The 22,424-nt window shown below is 34.1% G+C and overlaps 2 protein-coding genes across 2 annotated transcripts in view; one reads left to right on the top strand and one right to left on the bottom strand.

Annotated features, from left to right (window-relative positions):
- The window catches only part of LOC101891682 (activin receptor type-1), a 174,920-nt gene that overhangs the window by 44,154 nt on the left and 108,342 nt on the right, over nucleotides 1-22,424 (bottom strand). The window lies entirely within an intron of this gene.
- LOC101890630 (ATP-binding cassette sub-family G member 4) lies at nucleotides 3,734-22,303 on the top strand. The gene is made up of 8 exons (XM_005175947.4): nucleotides 3,734-3,994; nucleotides 7,980-8,097; nucleotides 14,374-14,709; nucleotides 14,786-15,024; nucleotides 17,628-17,866; nucleotides 17,931-18,099; nucleotides 21,423-21,679; nucleotides 21,740-22,303. Exons 1-8 carry the CDS (start codon nucleotides 3,841-3,843, stop codon nucleotides 22,160-22,162), a joined length of 1,935 nt encoding a protein of 644 aa, XP_005176004.1. The 5' UTR covers nucleotides 3,734-3,840; the 3' UTR covers nucleotides 22,163-22,303.

The raw sequence follows: 22,424 nt of genomic DNA, 5'->3' as shown, positions 1-22,424 counted from the left end.
AAGAATATAGGTAGATGCATCAACACTTGGGAACATTGATATGTCAAAATTTTTAAAATGTTTTATGAAAAATAAATGGATTTTTAAATGTTTTTTTATACGATGCAAATCAGAGGTTGTTATAATATGAATTTTTAAACTAATTTTAATAATTTTTCATTCAAAATTTTCAATTCCAAAAACGGGTTGACGATTTGTCGATGCGACTACCTCTATTCTTCTACAATGGGCTGGTTTCTTCGTAGAAGAGCAAAGGAGTTTTAGGTCGACTTAGTTCGATTTTCGCCCTAGGCTCCTTCGTTCATTTCCGAAGAAGCCAGCCAAATAAGCGCCTTATGTATTTCCACCTTTAAGCCAGTTAAAATAGCTTTTTATCTATTCTCACCTTAACGTTTTGCACATATATGTATTTTGCGAATATGTAGGTTAAGTTCGCAATATTCTCATTATTCGATATTTTGATGATTTTAGCAACATTACAGATCGGAATTGTTTCGAATTTCGTATTGGAAGATCTTAATGGATACTTCAACCTATGACAGAAAAATGCCTATGCAGGTCGTATACCCCACATTATTCAATGGAATTATTTTAAATTTCGTATTTGAAGGTCCTAATGGGTACTACATGACATGACTATGACAAAAAAAAAAAAAAAACTTATCCAGGTTCACGTCTTCGTATGGCCTTTATATAACGGTACCTCCCAATATTCGGTCTTTTTATGGTATTAGAGACATTATAGACCGGAATTGTTTCAAATTTTGTATTTGAAGCAAAGATAGGACTACTCTGTAAAAATGCCTCAATTGTTATGATATCATAACCACACATTTATCAATGTTAACTGATTTAAACCCCAAAAGGCAATATGCAAATTTTGGAATAAGATCTGTGGAATAGAATTTTGAAACCAATTTTTTTTTGATTTTTCAAACTTTTATTTGTCATTCGTTCATGTAATTGTGGTTTTTATATTAACATTCCTCTGCCATGAGCTGTAACTCTATGGCCCGTTCTTATATCTTTTCTTTATAGTTCACTTTTGCTATCCCTTACTTTAGGAAAAAGTGAAGTATAAATTTCACATTATCGGGTTCTCATTATTACATCTCTCTTTTAAAATATATGCATTTTTTAAGGAGATATGGCAAGCATTTTGTAAAAGTAACTGGTATTCACTGCATTTTTTTTTCACAATGGCCTCTTCACTTTAGTTCAAAAATAATAAACAAAATGCGAATTTGCAATTAATTTCGTAAAATAAATTTATAATTCAGTTCTTCAAAATAAAATTTTTATTTAAATAAATTTTGCTTTTAAATAAAAAATATGGCAACATGAATTCAGTAACCTTTACGTTAAAAGATAAAGGGAAGATGTTCTGACCTTTTGCTAATCGGACAGTTCATACTTAACTGAAACTTGTAATAACGAAAAACGATTTATGACTCCGACAACATCACTTTTTTATCTATCGGCCAGATGTAATAACCGGCATATGTATTGTAGACACAAACCATTTGCTCAAAATTCATTTTGTCTAGTCATTATTACAGCTTATGATAATAAATATTGCGTATGCAGGCCCTCGTCTTTATAACGATTTTTATTTAATTTGTATTTTTGACGAATTCCAAATGGTGAAGGGTATCAAAAGTTCTTCCCGGTATTACTTAGGTTTTTGTAAGTAATACAAGTGTCAGAGTTATGTGTCCAAAAATGTAAATAAAATAATTAATTTTCAATAAATTATTTAATTTCAAAAATATACGTTTTTGCAATTTGGATTATTAAATTGAAAATGTTCTTAACCCATAGTTCTAAAACCGTCGCCTTTGGCGTTTTGTTAAGTACAACGGCGATTTTTTCTATTATTAGGCAAAAAATATGTTCACATTGCCCCGCAGGGAAATTTTCAGCCAGCTCCACGATATCGAAAGAACACGTTCGCACAACTTTTACACGACAAACAGCTAATTTCCGTTCCACTAAAACCCATCAGAACGAAAATTTGCACGAAAATCAAAGCGAACGAAAACGAAAGCGTTTCAGTGTAATTTTGCGTTCCACTATCTTTTTTCTTTCGTACGCATGCGAACACAAATGTCAAAATCAGTCACTTGTGTGTTTGCTATCGTATAATAACAATTAAGGAAAATTGTTTTAACAGAAACATTGCTTGATTGAAAATGGAAACAAAAATGTAAGTAAAAATAATAAATGTAATTTAATATGTGAACTATATTTGTTGTTCACATATTAAATTTTTATTTTTTTTATTTTCTCAATTCCAGCACGAAAAAATAATCAACTACACAGCTGCGGGCACTAGTATATGGAGGAGAATCCTGTGTTCGCCAGAGGAGTGCCAATTTTTGGAAGCAGCAGAAGAAGATTTAAATCGGGCGGATTTGGGTAATTCTGCAACCGGGCACCCACTTCTCTTCCATCATATCCATTCTAAGAGCACAAATAGTTTGAACACAATCACTAGAGTTTTTATTTTGTTTGTTTATTTACAATTTGTTTGTTTACAACTGAAATGTCAGTTGAGACAGAGCCACTGCTGCTTTTTCGCATTTAAATTAGACATTTTGCGCTTTTTTTTGCCTTATTTCGCGATTAATTTTTCCAAAAAAATATTTAGCAACACTGAATCACGTAAGGCTATGCGAAAGAAAGAACGAAAGTTAGTGGAACGCATTCTTATACGAAAGTGAGTGAGTAGCCTTCGTTCGCACAAATTTTCTTTCGAGATCGTGGAACAGGCTGTTTATATCTAAAAAGGGTTACTTATTGTATAAATGACGAATCTTCGTAACACGTGTAAACTAGGTGTCAGGTTAATATAGAGTCATTGTAGAGGAATATAGGTAGACGCATGGTAGAAGAATATAGGTAGACGCGTCGACACAGCTGCTGGGACAATGAACTGTCAAACAAATTTTCGAATTGAAAATGTTGAATGAAAAATTATTTAAATTTGTAAAAATTGTTGAAAAACGCGAATTATAATAGCCTCCAAATGATGTAGTATAAGAAAATATATAAAAATCCACTTATATTTGAAAAAACATTTATTTTTTTTTTGACATATCAATGCTCCCAAGCGTTGATGCATCTACCTGTATTCTTCTGCCATGGGTAGACGTATCGACTCAGCTGCTGGGACAATGAACTGTCAAACCAATTTTGGAATTGAAAATGTTGAATGAAAAATTATTTAAATTTATAAAAATTGTTGAAAAACGTGTATTATAATATCCTCCGAATGACGTCGTATAAGAAATCACATAGAAATCTACTTATATTTGAAAAGAAATTTAATTTTTTTCGACATATCAATGTTCACAAGCGTTGATGCATCTACCAGTATTTTTCTACCATGAATGTGCCTTTCCAAATCCGCCGAATGTATGCGAACTTTTTGCAATCACTGTACTCAAAGCAAAATATACTTTTTTGCATTTTAATCGGAGAGAATTTTTTTTCAATGTTTATTATTTTGGGAGATTATCGTCACAGAGAATTGCGTTTGCATCCGACGGATGTTTTCTTTTGTTTTGAGCGTCAAACGGAAAGGCACGACAGATTGCGTTTGCAATTGGTTTTTATTTATTTTTCCCGCGATTGTGTGTTATGTATTTTATTAGAATTGAAACATGCAGTTCTCAGTTGTTGTTATTTTATATTCACTCGCCAATTGGACAGCTGGGAAGTGAATTAAATTATCTGAATTCAGTTTGTATCAGAACAGCGCGAGAGGAGTAAATATAGCGGCATTGGGTGGAAAAAAAGGAAAATTGTGAAAAAGAATAGCTTTGAAGAAATTTAAAAATGACGAGAAAAAAGAATGAAATAAATGAAAATGTAAATAATGTTGCGGTCGAGCTGCTAACGCCGAGTGAACGTGAAAGTGAAATATTTCGTAAAATACCCCCAAATGCTGGTGTAAACATAAAATTTACAAATCTCTCCTATGAAGTGCCAAGTAATATGGATTTCTATACACATAAGTTATATAATTATGTCTTTAAAAAAAGTAAACATTTTTTTGTGAAATGTAAAACTAAGGGTGGGAATACATAAAGAGCATATTTGGCTGGCTTAAGTCATCGGCTGGCTTCTTCGTAGATGAACAAAGGAGTTTTAGGTTGACTTAGTTCGATTTTGGTCCTAGGCTCCTTTGTTCATTTCCGAAGAAGCCAGCCAAATAAGCGCTTTATGTATTCCCACCTTAAGAATGTTTTAAGTTAAGTGGAGAATATGACACAGAATTTGTTTTTTATGTTTGCGCATAAGATTTGAAAATTGAAATTAGTGTTTGGTTAGTTTATTTAGAATTCAATTAAATGGATATTTTGAACTTGACCTACCTTACGACATTATCATATGTACATATGTGTTTGCACAATAACAAACAGCGAACAACCACTGATGACTGTATTGTATAAAGTTTTCCTGGCTGCTATACAAAAATACGTAATTATTTTAAAATACTACATCTAAGAGAGAAATTCTAAAAAGGTCTTTGATATAAATATTTCTTTGCTGGGGAGTGTTCTTATCAAAAAGCAAAACGTATTTACTTAACTGAAGCAAGTTGAGTGAAAGTTTCGAAAAATCCCATAAAACACTTTAGTTATTTTTCCTTTCCCCTTATTAAATACCAACAGAGGTAGTGCATTTTGCAATTATGTTTATTTCGGGGTATTGATATGATAACGAAAACATTATTCTAAAAATAATAATTTCTTGATTAAAAAAATGTGACTATTACTTTTTATAGCTTAAAATTTACCACACCTCTATTAAATTAAAAAAAAAAAATAACATTTGCTCGTACCATAGTAGCCACACTATTCGCGGAGAATGCTTCAAAAATGTAAAGGCATGGTTAAATAAAGCAGGTAATGTAATTTCAAATAAGCATTCCCATCTCTGCTTTTTCTGTAATTTACTTTGTTAAATTTTACAGCATAAAAACAGGTTCCCATCTCTGATTTGTTTATGTACAATGGATTTATGAATACAAATTTTAACAATCAGAAGTTGTCAAATGAATAATTTTTGAAAAAATTGTAAATATATGATTGCATGACTTTACCTCCTTGATTCTACCATGGGAAAAGGGGAGAATACATAAAACGCCTTTGTTGACTGGCTTAAGTCATCGGCTGGCTTCTTCGTAGAGGAAAAAAGGCATTTTGGGTTGACTTAGTTCGATTTTGGCCCTAGGTTTCTTTGTTCATTTCCGAAGAAGCCAGCCGATGACTTAAGCCAGTCAACAAAGTGTTTTGTGTATTCTCACAACATTGCAAAAAAATCTTCAATACTTGCTCTGTTCCAGAACTGCACGATTTTACAAGTTTTTTTTTTTTTTTTTTTTATAACCGATTTTGTGTTTTGTGGCAAATAATGTAATATTGTTATTGGTTTGAAATTATTACCATCTATGTACAGAGTAGGATGAGAAAACTGCAACCAATTTCAGACTAAGGGTGGGAATACATAAAGCTCTTAAATGGCTGGCTTAAGTCATCGGCTGGCTTCTTCGTATATGAACAAAGGAGTTTTAGGTTGACCTAGTTCGATTTTGGCCCTAGGCTCCTTTGTTCATTTCCGAAGAAGCCAGCCGATGACTTAAGCCAGCCAAATAAGCGCTTTATGTATTCCTAGCTTAATGTTATTTCCAAGCCACTCGTCCGACAGCTTTTAAAATTATTACAGCGAGAGCTTATTATATTGTTTACAAGCGTACAAATGCATTTTGGTGAGAATTTTCCAGAAAAAAGCTATTCCTGATGGAATTCAAGCGTGATAGTGTGATTTCTTTATATTTGGTTGGAAAACCACAAGTGGCTATCGTTACAGCACCCCAGCCTTTAAATGTGAATAAATCTTTTGTGTCTCGTACCATCGCTCGTTACCGTGATACAAGTAGTGTAGCCCGACGTCAAGGAAGTGAAATCAAGGAAGAAATGGTTCGAAAAGTAAAGATGCGACTTGATCGAAACTCGTGTCGCAAAAATGGCTCGTGAGCTGAACATATCGCAATATTCCATTTGGCAAATATTGGAAAATGAGCTCGGGGTAAAGCCATTGAAATTCGAAAAAGTGCAAGAACTTACACCGCAACAGAAAGAAAATGGACTCAAAAGAGCTAAAGAGTTGCTTCGCCGAAAGTGGTGAACTGCCGAATTTGATTTTCTCCGATGAGAAAACATTCGTTGTCCAGCAGTTTGTAAACAAACAAAATGATCGTGTTTACTTGCCAAAGAGGTCAGCTGAAAATGTGCACCTTCGGTTGGCCACCAGAACTCAAGAGCTGGCTATGGTAATGGTGCGGGCCGCCATAACAGCCGATGGTCGCTCTCCGCTCGTATTAAACGACCGTGGCATCAGAATAAATGCCGAATATTATCGCGAAAATATTCTGGAGTGGACTATTGTGTCTGTAGTATTTTGGAGAGCAAGGTTGCCACTAAAAAATACCAAAGTGTCGATCACCTCAAGCAAGCGCTTTGCCGGGAATGGGCCAAAATACCGCAGAGCAACATTCGGTCAGCGTGTGACGGTTTCATTGGCCGTTCGAAGGCCATAATTCGTGCCAAAGGTGGCCACTTCGAACAAATCTAAACTTGTTCTAAAATTTGATGCTTTTTCCGATATTTTTGCTAAAATTTAAAAAAATGTTAAAATGTTGGCGTTTGTCTTTGTTGCAGTTTTTTATCTCACCTTGTATAGTTCTCGAATGACGATTTATTTTAAGTGAGTCTTTAAGGCTGGCCGGCTTTTTCGTAAAAGAACAAAGGAGCTTTAGGTTGGCTTAGTTCAATTTCCGTCCATAATTTGTTAACCCTACTCTCCTTCATTCTTTTATGAAGAAGCCAGCCGATGACTCAAGCCATTAAAAAAGGTGTTTTATGTATTCTCATCTTTAGCCATTACAAAAGCTCTTTATGTACTTGTACATTTAGTTTCAAGGCGTTCGATTTTCAAATTCCAATGCAATATAAATGTAATATTACGCCATGTCAACATTAATGTTATATTTGCGTTAGAGTTTTTTTTTTAAATTGGAGCTTATGAAGTTGACAAATCAAATCCACTGGGTTTACTAAATTCGGTAAACTGTAAACAAACTATAAATCCCTTTTTCTATCATTAATAGTTGTGTTCCAGAACCTACGCGTTCCCGTACTCCAAAAACTAGCAAAACTTGCAGCTCTCTCGAGAAAAAAAATGACGCTGAGTGGTGCACATTTCTGCTTGTTTTAGCTACATGAATTTGGCCGAGCAGAAATGTGCATATTGTAAATTTGATATTTAATTGGCAGGGCTAACAAGGTTGAAAAATGTATTGATAAATTTCAATGTTCGCGCGTGACAAAAAATGTAAAGAAAAAACTTAAAAACTAATATTTGTCGTGCAAAAAACAAAAAGAGAAAATATGGAGCAACTGATGTATTCACTTTTGGATGAAGAGGACTGGCTGAATGAGGAATCAGATTATTAATTATTATTATAGATTATTAATTTTAACTTATCGTTTCAATACTCATTCTTTTAAATTTTGGCGTCCATTTCAGCAAGGTTTCACCAATCCGATTTAGATTGTTTCCTTTGAATTTTGCGTCGTAATTTTCCGTCCCTTATTTTTTGAGCACACCTAAATGAAATGTCATTTCGAACTGGTCTCTCTTCTGCTAGTTTTACTACTAAAAAAGTACTGGAACACAACTAATATGACGCAAAATGTAAAAAAACTTCAAAAATATCGCGTTAAAATATAATCCCTGTAAAAGGGTTTAATATAAATGTAGTTTCGATTTTCTTTCTTGAATTTTTTTGGAAAGAACACAAATCTAATGTAAATGTCCCATTTTTGTAATTGTTTTGACACCAATATCATTAAAAGGTATTATTCAATATTATCATATAATCTATTATTCTTGTTTTTTTTTTCCTGCAGTTTCCAAACCAATTTTGAAAAATGTTAGTGGAGAATTTCGTGCTGGCGAATTGTCGGCAATAATGGGTCCGTCGGGATGTGGAAAAACAACGCTGTTAAATCTTTTAGCTGGATATAGGTAAGATCAAGCAATCAAATTTCTTAATGCAAAAGATTTAAAATCGGAATATAAAAAATAATCTGTCATAAAATAACAATTACAACAGTGTAACATTTAAAACTTGTTATTCAGCCTTTGTTGGCGTCATTGGAATAAATAACGATTATTACAAAAAAAAAGAAATAAATAAATTAAAAAATAAATAAATAAGTAACACAAAAACATCCATTTGAAAGTTGCTCGTACAGCTTAAGTCATCGGCTGTCTTCTTCGTAGAGGAACAAAGGAGTTTTAGGTTGACTTAGTTCGATTTCGGCCCAAGGCTCATTTGTTCTTTTCCAAAGATGACTTAAGCCTGTCAAAAAAGTGTTTTATATATTCTCACCTTTAGTTGGCAGTTGGGCTTACTGACCGACCTTTCTTGTTTAGTTACAATTTAATACACTTTTTTCTTCGAGTGTATAAAAGTAATGCATATCTCTTTGTCGTAATTATAATGCAATGCAAAAACGAGACCATCAAGTATTGTGGAGTTAATTAAAATTTATAATAATATTATTACTTTGCAATAAATAGCACATACCAATTAAGATTTTTATTCATAAACACAACAACTTGACTTTAAAGTAAGAGATTATTAATAATCCGATTGCAATTAGACATGTACAAGTGATAGAAACATGTTTTGGTAAATAATTATAATTCCTTACTGGGTGTGAGTGTTACAATAACATGTTTGTACTCAGGCAAAATAATTCCAAATAAAGCGGTAGCAAGTGACACTGCATTTGTATTGAAAATGCGACATAGGACTTGACTTAATTGTATTGTTTTATATAGGTAAACGCATGGTAGAAGAATATAGGTAGACGCATCTACACAGCTGCTGGAACAATTAACTGTCAAACAAATTTGGGAATTGAAAATGTTGAATGAAAAATTATTTAAATTTGTAAATAATGTTGAAAAACAGGAATTATAATTACCTCCGAATGACGTCGTACAAGAAACAAGTTAAAAAGCAGTAAGTTTGGCCGGGCCGAACTTTTAATACCCTCCACCATTTGCAACGAATCTTTAAAAAATAAAATCCTTAAAAAATTCTGTTAAAATTTTAAAAATACCGAATATAGCCGTTATATTTTGTTTGTCATAAGCCATTACCATATTCAAATTCGAAACTTGAAATAAACGGTTAATAATGTAGCTCAAATCATCAAAATATCGTATATAAGGAGGTGCCGTTAAATTGGAGCTGTGCGAAGACCTGGACCAGCATAGACAATTTTCTGTCACTGGCTGTAGCATCTATTACGAACTTCAAATACCACATCTCAAACAACTTCGGTGGGTATTGTACCTAAAATCGTCAAAATACCGAATATAGGGAGGTACTGATATATGGGCCCTATACGAAGACCTGGACCTGCATAGACAATTTTCTGTCACAGACTGTAGTTCTCATAACGAACTCCAAATACGTAATTTGAGACAATTATGGTGAATAATGACGCTAAAATCATAAAAATACCGAAAGTTGGGAGGTACCCTTATATGAGGGCTATAAGAAGACGTGAAACCTACATGGCTCATTTTCTGTCTTAGGGTGTAGTATCCATTTCGAACTTCAAATACCAAATATGAAACAATTCCGGTGAATAATGTCGCTAAAATCATCAAAATACCGAATATCGGGAGGTACCGTTATATGGGGGCTATATGAAAAACGTGGACCATTTACGAACTTAACCTGCCTACTGGAAAAATAAACGTGTGTAAAATTTTAGCCATCTATCTCAATTAATTCGAAAAATAACGTGATTACAACAGACAGACGCGCAGGCAGACGGACGTCACTAAATCTACTTAGAATTTTACGCTGATCAAGAATATATATACCTTGTTGGGTCTAACATGAGTATTTCGAGGAGTCACAAACGGAATGACAAAGTTAATATACCCTCCATAGTATGGTGGATGGTATAAAAATATAAAAATCTACTTATATTTGAAAAAACATTTAAATTTTTTCACATATCAATGCACACAAGCGTTGATGCATCTACCTGTATTCTTCTGCCATGAGGTAAATGCATGGTAGAATAAAGAAGGTAAAGTCATGCAAATATTGGTCTGTTCCAGAACCGCAAGAATGTAAAAGCTTTTACTACAATAACTAGTTGATTCTTGCAGGTTCTGAAACAGACCTTTTATGTTTTTTTCAAAACTATTCATTTGGCAACATCTAATTGTCAAAATGTAAATTTATAAGTCCATTGCATTTACATATAATTAAAGACATTATCAAAGAAAATGGGTTTTACATATGTGCTGTCACTTTTAATACTCATGTGTATTTTCCAGTGTATATCCAAATTGTCACTTTACATATGACTTATAACTTTTCGTGTCACACACTGTCATATGTTATTTTATGACTTAATACTCTATGTATGAATTTTTACCGCAAATGTTATTTTACGTATTTTCCATGGTAGCAAAATACAGGTATATGCATCAATGCTTGGGAACATTGATATGTCAAAAATGTTAAAATGTTTCTTTTTTTTAAAAAATAAGCAGAATTGTATATGTTTCCCATACGTTGCCAATCGGAAGTTGTTTTATTTTTAACAAATTGTACAAATTAGTATAATTTTTCATTCAAAAATTTCAATTCAAAAAAGGTTTGACATTTTGTCCCGGGAGCTGTGTCAATATTCTTCTACGATGATATTTTCATAAAACAACAACACTTTTGATTAAATTATATATATATTATAGGGCTCGCTGTGATCAAAAAAGTACTTATGTTTCATGGTGGAAAAAAAAAACAGGTAGTTTCTGGTATTTAATTCGCATATGCTTAATTGCAAAAAGGGTGGAAATACATAAAGCGCATATTTGGATGGCAAAAGTCATCGGCTAGCTTCTTCGGAAACGAACAAAGGAGCCTAGGGCCAAAATCGAACTAAGTCAACCTAAAACTCCTTTGTTCATCTACGAAGAAGCCAGCCGATGACTTTTGCCATCCAAATATGCGCTTTATGTATTTCCACCCTTTTTGCAATTAAGCATATGCGAATTAAATACCAGAAACCTTTCAAGTTCGACTCAAGTTCTACTAGCAAATCTTTTTTACACCAAAACTTGTTATTGTACCCATAAGTATTCTTCGCATCATTGAAGTATGAAAAACCCACCATATCTCACCCAATAATAATCCTTATTCAAATTTTCAGTGTGATCCTTATTTAAGGCTTTAAAGTTCCAAACATAAAATGCTTTTTTGACTGGCTTAAAGGTGAGAGTATTTTTGACTGGCTTACTTCTTCGTAAAGAACAAAGGAGCCTAGGACCGAAATCGAACTAAGTCAACCTAAAACTCCTTTTTTCCTGTATGAAGAAGCCAGCCGATGACTTAAGTCAGACAAAATAGCCTTTTATGTACTGTCATCGGCTGTCTTCTTCGGAAGAGGGCAAAGGAACGTAGGGCCAAAATCGAACTGAGTTAACCTAAAACTCCTTTGACTTAACCCAGTCAAAAAAGCGTTTTATGAAGCTAGCCCATGACTTAAGGTGGGAATACATAAAGTGTATATTTGACTGGCTTCTTCGGAAATGAACAAAAGGAGCCTAGGGCCATTTCCGAACTAAGTCAACCTAAAACTCCTTTGTTCCTCTACGAAGAAGCCAGCCAAATATGCTGCTGGGACAAAAAACTGTCAAACCAATATTGGAATTGAAATTTTTGAATGAAAAGTTATTTAAATTTGTAAAAATTCTGAAAAAAAGCCATATCATAAGAACCTCCGATTGACGTCATGTAGGAAAACTTATACAAATCTACTTATCTTTGAAAAAACTTTTAAAATTTTTTGACATTTCAATGCTCCCAAGCTTTTATGCTACTACCTCTATTCTTCTACCATGGCCTTTTAATTCTCTTTCGCAAGTATTAGATGGCAACCCTTTCACACCACTTTCACACTCATGGCAATTTTCAAGTTTCTAGCTGCATCAGTCAATCACCTTGCTATTCTACTAATGTATAATTCAGAAACCTGTTAAAAATAAACAACAAAAATTGTAGTCCGAGAGTAATGAGGTGCATGTATACACGTGTCTATCACAATTTTAATGGTTTCTTAATTGAAGCATTTTAAGTGCAATCACAGCTATAAACGAATAATTTTTAAAAACATCCTCAAGAATGTCAAAGCTACAATCGTATCCAGGCTTTGAAGTCCATTTAAGGTGGAAACACATAAAGCGCTTATCTGGCTGGCTTCTTCGGAATTGAACAATGGAGTCTGGGGCTAAAATCGAACTTAGTCAACCTAAAACTCCTTTGTTCATCTACGAAGAAGCCAGCCGATGACTTAAGCAAGCCAAATATGCGCTTTATGTATTTCCACCCTTAGACGGTCCCCAAGGAAGTGAACTAGTACATACACCTGTTTGTTTGCTACAATCTGATGTTTTTTCGGATCATTGTACATATTACATACAGGTTTACAAACTTGCCAAGTCATTCATTAGCTGGCAGAAAAGTAATTATGCCTTTTAAAGTCAATTGCAAACAAATGTTGTTTTTGTTCTTGACATCTTGGCGTGTTTTATTGACAGCTCTAATGACACAGTAATAAAATGTTTGTTTTTATAGCATCCATTTGATGTTGAAATAATACAACATTTAATTGAAAGTTGACGAAAAAAACAATTGCAACAGTGACGGAGTCCGATTTCAAAGTTCAGTTTAAATTAAAACCAATGACCCACTTTTTTTTTGGATAAAAATATTAAATAATGAAATTAGCAAAAAAAATATACTAGAATAATTATCGTAATGTGAAATTTGATATTTAATATGGAATTTAAATGATGTTTGGACTATTTATACAATAGGGGGGCGAACTCAGGGTTCAAAAATAAACACATAAATGCGAAGATACATAAGCAGTTTGGCATCGTCACCGGACTTTTAAATGACACATTTTAAAGGAATGCCAGAGTAGATTTCAAATTTTGATGTGATTCTCACCAACAATTTGACATTAATATGCCATGCAACGAACGATACCAGGTTGCTTACGTATTCCCACCTTAACAGTATTTTTTTTAGCAAAAATCCATTGAGGTTTAAATGTGAGAATACATGAAATGCTTTTTTTTGACTGGCTTAAGTCATCAGCCAGCCGAAAAAAGCCAGTCAAAAAAGCGTTTTATTTATTTCTACCTTAATAGGCCCAAAGTAATGACGCATTTAACCTTCAGTGTTTAGATACACCCTTAAGGCGAGAATACATAAAAAGCTTTTGTGACTGGCTTAAGTCATCGGCTGTCTTCTTTGAAAAAGACTTAGGCTGGAAATACATAAAGAGCATATTTGGATGGCTTAAGTCGTCGGCTGGCTTCTTCGGAAATGAACAAAGGAGCCTAGGGCCAAAATCGAACTAAGTCAATCTAAACCTCCTTTGTTCATCTACGAAGAAGCCAGCCGATGACTTAAGCCATCCAAATATGCTCTTTATGTATTTCCAGCCTTAGTTCAATTTTGGCCAGTGAACGTATGGTCAACATAAAACTCCTTTGTTCCTTTACGAAAAAGTCAGCCGATGACTTAAGCCAGCCAAAACGGTGTTTTAAGGTGAGAGTACATAAAAGGCTTTTCTGACTGGTTTCTTCGTAGAAAAACAAATGAGTTTTAGGTTGACTTAGTTCGATTTTGGCCCCTCGCTTCTTTGTTATTTTCCGAAGACGCCAGTCGATGACTTATGACATCGGTTGGCTTCTTTGTAAAAGAGCAAAGGAGTGTATGGTGAACAAGTATAAATTATAAGCCATTAAAAACGCCTTTCACCTTTAGGTCATCGGTAGGTTTTTTCGTAAAAGAATAAACAAGCTTTAGTTTAATTTATCTCAATATTGGCTCATAATTTATTTTTGTTCACCCTACGTTTCTTTGCTCAATTACGAAAAAGCCAGCCGATAACTTAAGGTGAGAATACATAAAACGCGTTTTTGGCTGTCTTAAGTCAACGGCTGGCTTCTGTGTAGAGGAAACAATAAGCTTTAGGTTGACTCAGTTCGATTTTGGCCATACGCTCCTTTGTTCTTTTCCGAAAAAGCCAGCCGATGTCTTAAATCAGTCAAATAAGCGTGTTATGTATTCCCACCTTAAAGCCAATTAATAAAGCTCTTTATGTAACTGCATCTTAAATGTGATGCGATGAATCACTGCAGAACATTGTCCGTAAAATTTTTTATGATTTCTCTTTATAATTCTTTCAGACTCTCGAAAACCTCTGGCAACATCAGTGTCAACGATAGGCCACAAAATAAAAGCGAATTTCGAAAAATCTCCCGCTATATACTGCAAGAAGACGCCATTAGTCCAATGTTTACGATCGGCGAGACGCTGCTGTATGCTTCGAAATTTAAATTGGATGCCGGCAAAACATTGCAACAGCGCCAGCAAATAATCGATGAGTATCTCAAAATATTCCTACTCGAAGATAAAGCCAATACCAAGATTGCCAATATCTCAGGGGGTGAGAGGAAACGGCTGTGTCTTGCCCTGGAGTTGTTAAATAATCCGGCCGTGCTATTTGTAGATGAGCCCACGACGTGAGTTAATGGTTATCCCGAAACCTTGAATTGTTATCTAAATTGTTTTGCTTCTTCTTATTATTATTTTTTTTAGTGGTCTCGATGAATTCTCTGCCACCCAGTGTATAACTCTGCTCAAGCGATTAGCCATATCGGGTCGTACCATAATTTGTTCAATTCACTGCCCCTCGGCCCGGCTGTTCCAAATGTTCGATAAGGTCTATGTTTTGTCAGACGGCCAATGCATTTATCAGGGCTCAGTCAATGGCATAGTTCCATATTTGAAAAATTTCGGATTGCAGTGTCCAATTACCCACAATCCAGCTGATTACAGTAAGTTGTAGATATACATGTGCAAGTTTGCATGCATACGTATGTATGGATGTGGGTTTGTCTTACTCGAGTTTGCACGCACTCGCCTGTGGATTAATATATATATAGACTTTCAAGGTCTTCGTATTCAAAAGCCGCGATAAGCTCTAAACTTATTGCAAGATTTTTTTGTATTGTTGTTAATTGAAAATGAATCGCGAATAATAGAATTTTACAGAATCTTATTTGAAAGGGTTTCCTAAGTTCGAATAACTTAAAAATTCACGTGTTTTAATATTGTCCGAGTGTTAATACCAACCTAAAACTCCTTTGTTCTTTTACGAAAAAGATAACCGATGACTTAAAGGTGAGAATACATAGAAGGCTTTTTTGACTGGCTTAAGTCATTTGCTATCTTCTTCGAAGGTGAGAATACATAAAACGCTTTTTTGACTGGCTTAAGTCATCGGCTCTTCGTAGAGGAACGAAAGAATTGTAGGTTGACTTAGTTCGATTTTGGGCCTATGCTCTTTTCAGAAGAAGCCAGTCAAAAAAAAAAAAGAGTTTTAAGGTGAGAATACATAAAACACTTTTTTTCTGACTGGCTTAAGTCAAATTTCCGGAAACTTTTGAAGGTAAAGATACATAAAACAATTTTTTTAAGAACTAAATATGAGAATGCATAAAACGCTTTTTTGCTTGGCTTAAGGTGAGAATATTTTGACTGAATTAAGTCAAAAGGAAAGAACAAAGGAGCCCAAGGCCAAAATCGAACTAAGTCAACCTAAAACTTCTTTGTTCCTCTACGATGGACTTAAGCCAGTCAAAAAAGCGTTTTATCTAATTTCACCCTTGAATCATCGCCTGCCTTCTTTGTAAAGGAACTAAAGGTTAGAATACATAAAACGCTTTTTTGACTGGCTTAAGTCATCGGCTGGCTTCTTCGTATAGGAACTAAGGATTTTTATGTTGACGAAAAATAAGTTCTCTATTTAAAGAATGAAATATAATAGAATTTCTTACTTCGTTGAAACTTAATTACGGCGTCAAAATTTCTGGGCGGCTCTGACTTTCCTTTATAATTAGACATAAGCAAGGCTAGAAAATGAAGCGAAGCGCTGAAGGGTGAAACAGATCAAAATTTAGATCGTGACATCCATGTAAAAATACAACACTGTTCCCATTTTGGCTAGACGAAACGTGAAAATACAACACTGTGGTCAGCTACAAGTCACGATAAGCTTTAATCTGTTTTAACCTTGAAGGTAAGAATACATAAAACGCCTTTCTGACTGGCTTCTTCCGAAAAGAACACAGGAGCCTAGGGCCAAAAATCGAACTAAGTCAACCTAAAACTTCTTTGTTCTTTACGAAGGAGCTAGCCGATGACTTAAAGTGAGAGTAAATAAATGGTTTTTTTTTGACTGGCTTCCTCGGAAATGAACAAAGAAGCCTAAGGCCAAACTCGAACTATGTCAACCTAAAACTCCTTTGTTCTTTTCGAAGAAGCCAGCCGATGACTTAAGCCAGTCAAAAAAACCTTTTATTTATTCTCACCACTATGTCTGTCAAAGAAGCTCTTCATATACTTCCACCTTGCCTGCGTTTTGACTTTAGGGTATTTCACCCTAAATCTAAACTGGGTCACCCTAATTCCTTTATCGAAAATCTTTTTATGTATTCTCACATGTACCTTTACGCAGGGACTTTCAATAAATTTGAACTTTCGATTTGAACGCAAAAGTTTGTAACAAAAGATTAAACTTTGATTCTCTTTTATACTTTATGCTAGGAACACAATTGGAGCGAACGACGAATTTTTTCGCGGCGTATGTTCGTCGTCAAAAATAAAAACCATATGTGTATATGGAAGTGCACACAATCACGGCGGCGGCGAAAATTTCGTCGGTCGCCGCGAACTCAATTAGCTTTATTTCTATTTCATACGCCGGCGAACGGCGACAAAACAGTACAAGGTGGCCATACTTGTACGAATTTTATGTGTTTTAGTAAATAAAGTTACTTTTTACTTTAAAATTTGTTATGGTCACTCTACTATCTGTTACTCGTATAAAAAAAACATAATTAATTTGTTTATTTATTTGTGTACTTGCGCCTGAGTGAAGATGGATATCAGTGAATTTATAATAGAGAAGATGGACATAAGTGAAATTATAATAGAGAACGTAAAGAATTATGTGTTCTTGTATAATTCATTGTAGTCAACAAATGAGCAAAAAGTAAACAACTTCATCAGCTGTTTTATAATTTCGTCGGTATTGTGTTCCATACGACGAATTTTCGCGGCTCATTTTGTCGCCGCGTAGGGCGAAATTCGTCGTTCGCTCCAATTGTGTTCCTAGCATTAAGGTGAGAATACCAAAAGCGTATATCTGGCTGGTTTAAGTCATCGGCTGGCTTCTTCGGAAATAACAAAGGAGCCCTGGGTCATAATCGAACTAAGTCAACCTAAAACTCCTTTGTTCTTCAGAAGCCAGCCGATGACCTAAGCCAGCCAGATAAGCGCTTTATGTATTCCCACCTTTAGAATTATATTTCTTTCAATCCTTTACAAATTATATTTCCTAAATACACAAAATTTAAAAGTTTTTCTACTCCTTTAGTTATCGAAGTGGCAACAAATTTTCATGGAAACTATCAGGAAGCTCTAGTTACCGAAATTCAAAATGGTAAAGTCCGCAAATGGCTTTCCAATAGTTCGAGTGTCCCCAATGACACCACTTCCGCAGTCACAACTACAAATCAAATGAATCTCAAGGTATTAAGGAATAAACAGCATACATGGTGGTCGGAATATTGTATAATATTAAAGAGAAACTTACAGCAAATGTTGCGCGATACGGTAAGAATGATATAATTTGTTAAAACTGAGATTTTTATTAAGCATTATCTTTTTTTTCTTCCAGACTAATATGAAACTAATCATGTACACAAATTTATTCCTTTCGACAATTCTGGGAATTGCATTCAGTAAGATCGGCAATAACGGCTATTTGGGGTCGTATAATTATAATTTCGTGGTCCTATCAACAGTTCAGTGTGTCTTTTTGTCCATGTCACCTATGTTGTCATATGGTAAGTTGAACATTAGGATATTAGCAGAGTGCTACTCTTTCAGAAACTTGGGGGCTGATATATATTATGTCCTTCATTTTTAAGAAGACATCGTGAACTGTATTGGTATTGGTACCAAGATAGAACTAAAGGTAAGAACACATAAAACGGTTATTTAAATGGCTTAAGTCATCGGATGGCTGGCTTTGGAAAATAACAAAGGAGCGCAGGGCCAAAATCAAACTAAGTCAACCTAAATCCCCTTTGTTCCTCTACGAAGAAGCCTGCCGATGACTTAATCCACTTAACGTATTCCCACCGTAATAGTACAGCTATATTATACTTTTAATGGCTTAAAGATGAGAACGCAGAACCAGTTTTTTTTTGGCCTAAGTCATCAGCAAAAGAAGAAAGGAGCGTAGGATGAACAAGCATAAATTATGAGCCGAAATTGAACTAAGTCACCCTAGAACTCTTTGTTCTTTTACGAATAAGGCAGTCACTGACTTAAACCAAAAAGCCTTCTATGTATTTTTACCTTTAAGCGTATAAAAAACTCTGCTGCACCTTTAAGGTAAAAAATGTAGAACAAGTTTTTACTGGCTGAAGTCATCGGCTGGCTTCTTTGGAAAACAACAAAGGAGAGTAAGTTGAGCCAGTATACATTTTTGGAAATTGAACTAAGTCAACCTGAAACTTCTCTGTTCTTTTATGAAAAAACACTGCCAAAAACGCGTTTTAAGTATTCTTACCATTATTTTTTAAACTCTTGCTCCACTTTTTCTCCTAAAATTTTCTATAAGTTTTAAAGTGGGATCCTTTTTAAATACATAAAACGCATCTCTTCATTGAGTGGTTATAATGCACTAAATATTTTTTTTAATAAAAATATTCCTTAAGAACTACTTATGATAATATGACTCAGTCTAACTTAGCAAAAAGTGTAAGAGATAGAGACCCAAAATACATAGGCACCATATTGCTACAAGTGGTCCCTGGCACGCGAAGACATTTGTAGTATTTCGTTGATAAAACGTTTTTAGCTTATTAAGGGCTCAATTCAGTAAATCTTTCATAATACTTGGTAGGAGGTACTTGCCATTGTATACACGCCTTTGTGTTACGCATGGTAGAAGAATACAGGTAGATGCATCAACGCTTGGGAACATTGGTTTGTCAAAGTTTTTTAAAAGTGTTTTTTTTTTTAAACAAGTGGATTTTTATATGTTTTCTTATACCACGTTAATCGGAGGTTGTTTTGATATGCATTTTTCAAAGTTTTTTTTTTAATTTCACTAATTATTCATTCAAAATTGTCAATTGCAAAATTGGTTTGACAGTTCATTGTCCCAGCAGCTGTGCAACTATCCGTATTCTTCTACCATGGTGTTACGCAAACCCATATGTTTACAATATTTTCCAAAATTTTTATTTGACAGCATCTCATTGTCAAAATATTTATTTTTGAATATTTAACAATTGTTGCAAATTGTTACTGGAAGTCGTCTATTGACACAAAACATCTGCAAAAGAGAGGAATTTGAGAGAACAATTTTGACAGCTCTTTCACTGGGAGATGTTGCAAATTCTTGCTGGACAAATTTATTCTTGCAGTCACTTGCAACTCTTCTTATTGGGACAAGTAATTTAAAAACATCTTTCGGAATCGCAAGCGCAATTGTTTTGTTTTTTTTTTCGTCTCATTTTTAATTTCTGTATGAGTAATATATGTTTATGACGCACAAATTGTTTTGACAAACCAGCTGATTGCTTGCAAGAATTTTTGCAGGGATTTCGTTTTTTTACTTTTCACAGTTTTCTTGCAAAAGAGAATAAAACTACCTTACTTACTTTGAAGGAACTTACTGGACAATTCTTGCAGGAAAAGTAACCAGACACACCTATTGTATATATACCCAAATCAGGGATGAGAATATGCTTTTTTATGCAGTTAAATTTGACAAGGTAAATTAATACATCTTTGACTGGCTTAAGTCATAGGCTGGCTTCTTCGTAAATTAACAAAGGAGTTTTAGGTTGACATAGTTCGATTTTGTCTCTGCCGATGACTTAAAGGTGAGAAAACATAAAACCCTTTTTTTGACTGGTTTAAGTCATCGGCTGGCTTCTTCGTAGAGGAACAAAAGAGTTTTAGGTTGACTTAGATCGACGTTGGCCCTTCGTTCTTTTCCGATAAAGCCAATCAAAAAAGCTTATTATATATTTGCACTTTTATTCCCGCTTCGTACAGCATCCTATTTTCCATATAACTGCAATCTACGAAAATTATAAAAGAGAGAGATTCAAAGCTTAACTAACGATAAAACATCGTTTTTCTACGAATTTCTGGAGCAATAAATGAAAAATGTGATTTGTGTAAAGTATTTTGTAACGCCTGAGATTTGTCATAGTTTTTATTTTTGTTGTAAATTGAAATTTTTTCCCTATTATATTTAGCTTACAATATTCCGAATTAAAATAATATAAAAAATCAGACAACATTATGCCATAAATTGTGAAAATTTAAGAAACAATTTGCAATATATAAATTTAGAGTGTGTAAAGAAGTATATGAAATACTGTATGTTATATCTCGTAATCTAACTCAAACACATGGTAAAAGAATATAGGTAGATGCATCAACGCTTGGGAGCATTGATATGTCAAAATTTTTAAAATGTTTTGTAAAAAAGTAAGTATATTTTTATATGTATTATACGATGCAAATCGGATTGTTATGATTTTTTCAACAATTTCTATAAATAATAATTTTTCATTCAAAATTTTCAATTTCAAAATCGGTTTGACAACAGTTCATTGTCCCAGCAGCTGTGTCGATGCGACTACCTGTATTTTTACACCATGGTCAAACATATTACATGTAGCAAGGGAAAATGCTATCATATTTATGTATAATGGCTCGAAGGTCTGCTCATCACATTTTCTTATCTTATTTAATGTGGACTGTATCAAAAAGATCCCGGTTTAACAAAAATCTCTTTATTCTAACCTAGGTATTCCCCATGGTAGAAGAATACAGGCATCGACACAGTTGCTGCTGTTGAGCCAATTTTGAAACGAAAAATTATCCAAAATTGTAAAAATGGTTAAAAAATGTGTATCATAACAACCTCCGACCGGCGTCGTTTGGGAAAACATATACAAATTTACTTATTTTTGAAGAAACATTAACCAATTTTTAACATTAATGTTCCCAAGCGTTCATACATCTACCTTTATTCTTCTACCCTGGTATTCCCACTATTCTCTTTTATTATAACACCATGTTCACACATCCGTGTACAATAAAAAAATTCCTCTAAATATTTATATATTTTTTTCAGTTCCCCAAGAAATCTTGTATCTGCGGCGGGAGCATTTCAATCAGTGGTATCGACTGAGTACCTATTTTATGGCCTTGGTGTCAAGTCAGTTTGTCATGTGGAGCTTTTCAACGTTGTTGGGTTCAACGATTATGTATTACCTTAGCAATCAGCCGAGACAGATGTTTCGTTATTTCCTCTTTGCCGGCATAACACTTCTCACCTCCTTAAATGGCTCCAGTTATGGTATTCTGGTGGGTTCACGGCTAAGATTATTGGTGAGTATTGAAAAAAATGCCAACTTAAATATAGCTTATCATAATTTACTCTTCTTTTAGAACGCCCTCTTTATGGGCCCAAATATGGTTGCCGTTTGGGTAATGTTGTCCAATTATGCTGTGGACCGACCAACATTACATCCCGTCGAATCATTCCTAATGTATTCGAGTTTTATGCGACACTCTGTGGAGGGCCTAATGGAGACACTGTTCGGTTTTAATCGTGCCGACTTAATATGTCCCGAAAAATATTTGTTTTGTGCCAGCGTGAAACCGCAATTTGTTATGAAACTATCGGGCACTTCGAATGCAAATTATTTAAGTTCAATATTATTTTTATTGGGATTCTATATCGTATTCACACTTTTGGCTTGGCTGGTGTTGAAATGTCGTTTTTCATCCATGGAATTTTTGGCCCGGAATCGTTTCTATCGTTATTTGAAATATTTGCAAATACGATATTTATCTGTTAAGGCAATGTGATGGTGTATTATATAATGTGGGAGGGTACATACTATTGTTGTGATATAATGTAAATATATAATATATAACATATATTGTAAATGTGTAATTTTGTATTACGATCTTTAAAATATAATTTTATAAAATATTGAAATAACTTGATTCATGGATCTTTTTTAAGATTTAAAAACTGGATTCAATTTAATTTTGATGTTACAATTCGAAAAAAATGGTTTCGTATAAATGTACATAGTACAGGATGAGATGTAAAAGCTGCAACCGA

This window comes from Musca domestica, unplaced genomic scaffold, assembly GCF_030504385.1.
Source record: "Musca domestica strain aabys unplaced genomic scaffold, Musca_domestica.polishedcontigs.V.1.1 48, whole genome shotgun sequence".
Taxonomy (NCBI): Eukaryota; Metazoa; Arthropoda; class Insecta; order Diptera; family Muscidae; genus Musca; species Musca domestica.
This window is presented reverse-complemented; position numbering and strand designations above follow the sequence as displayed.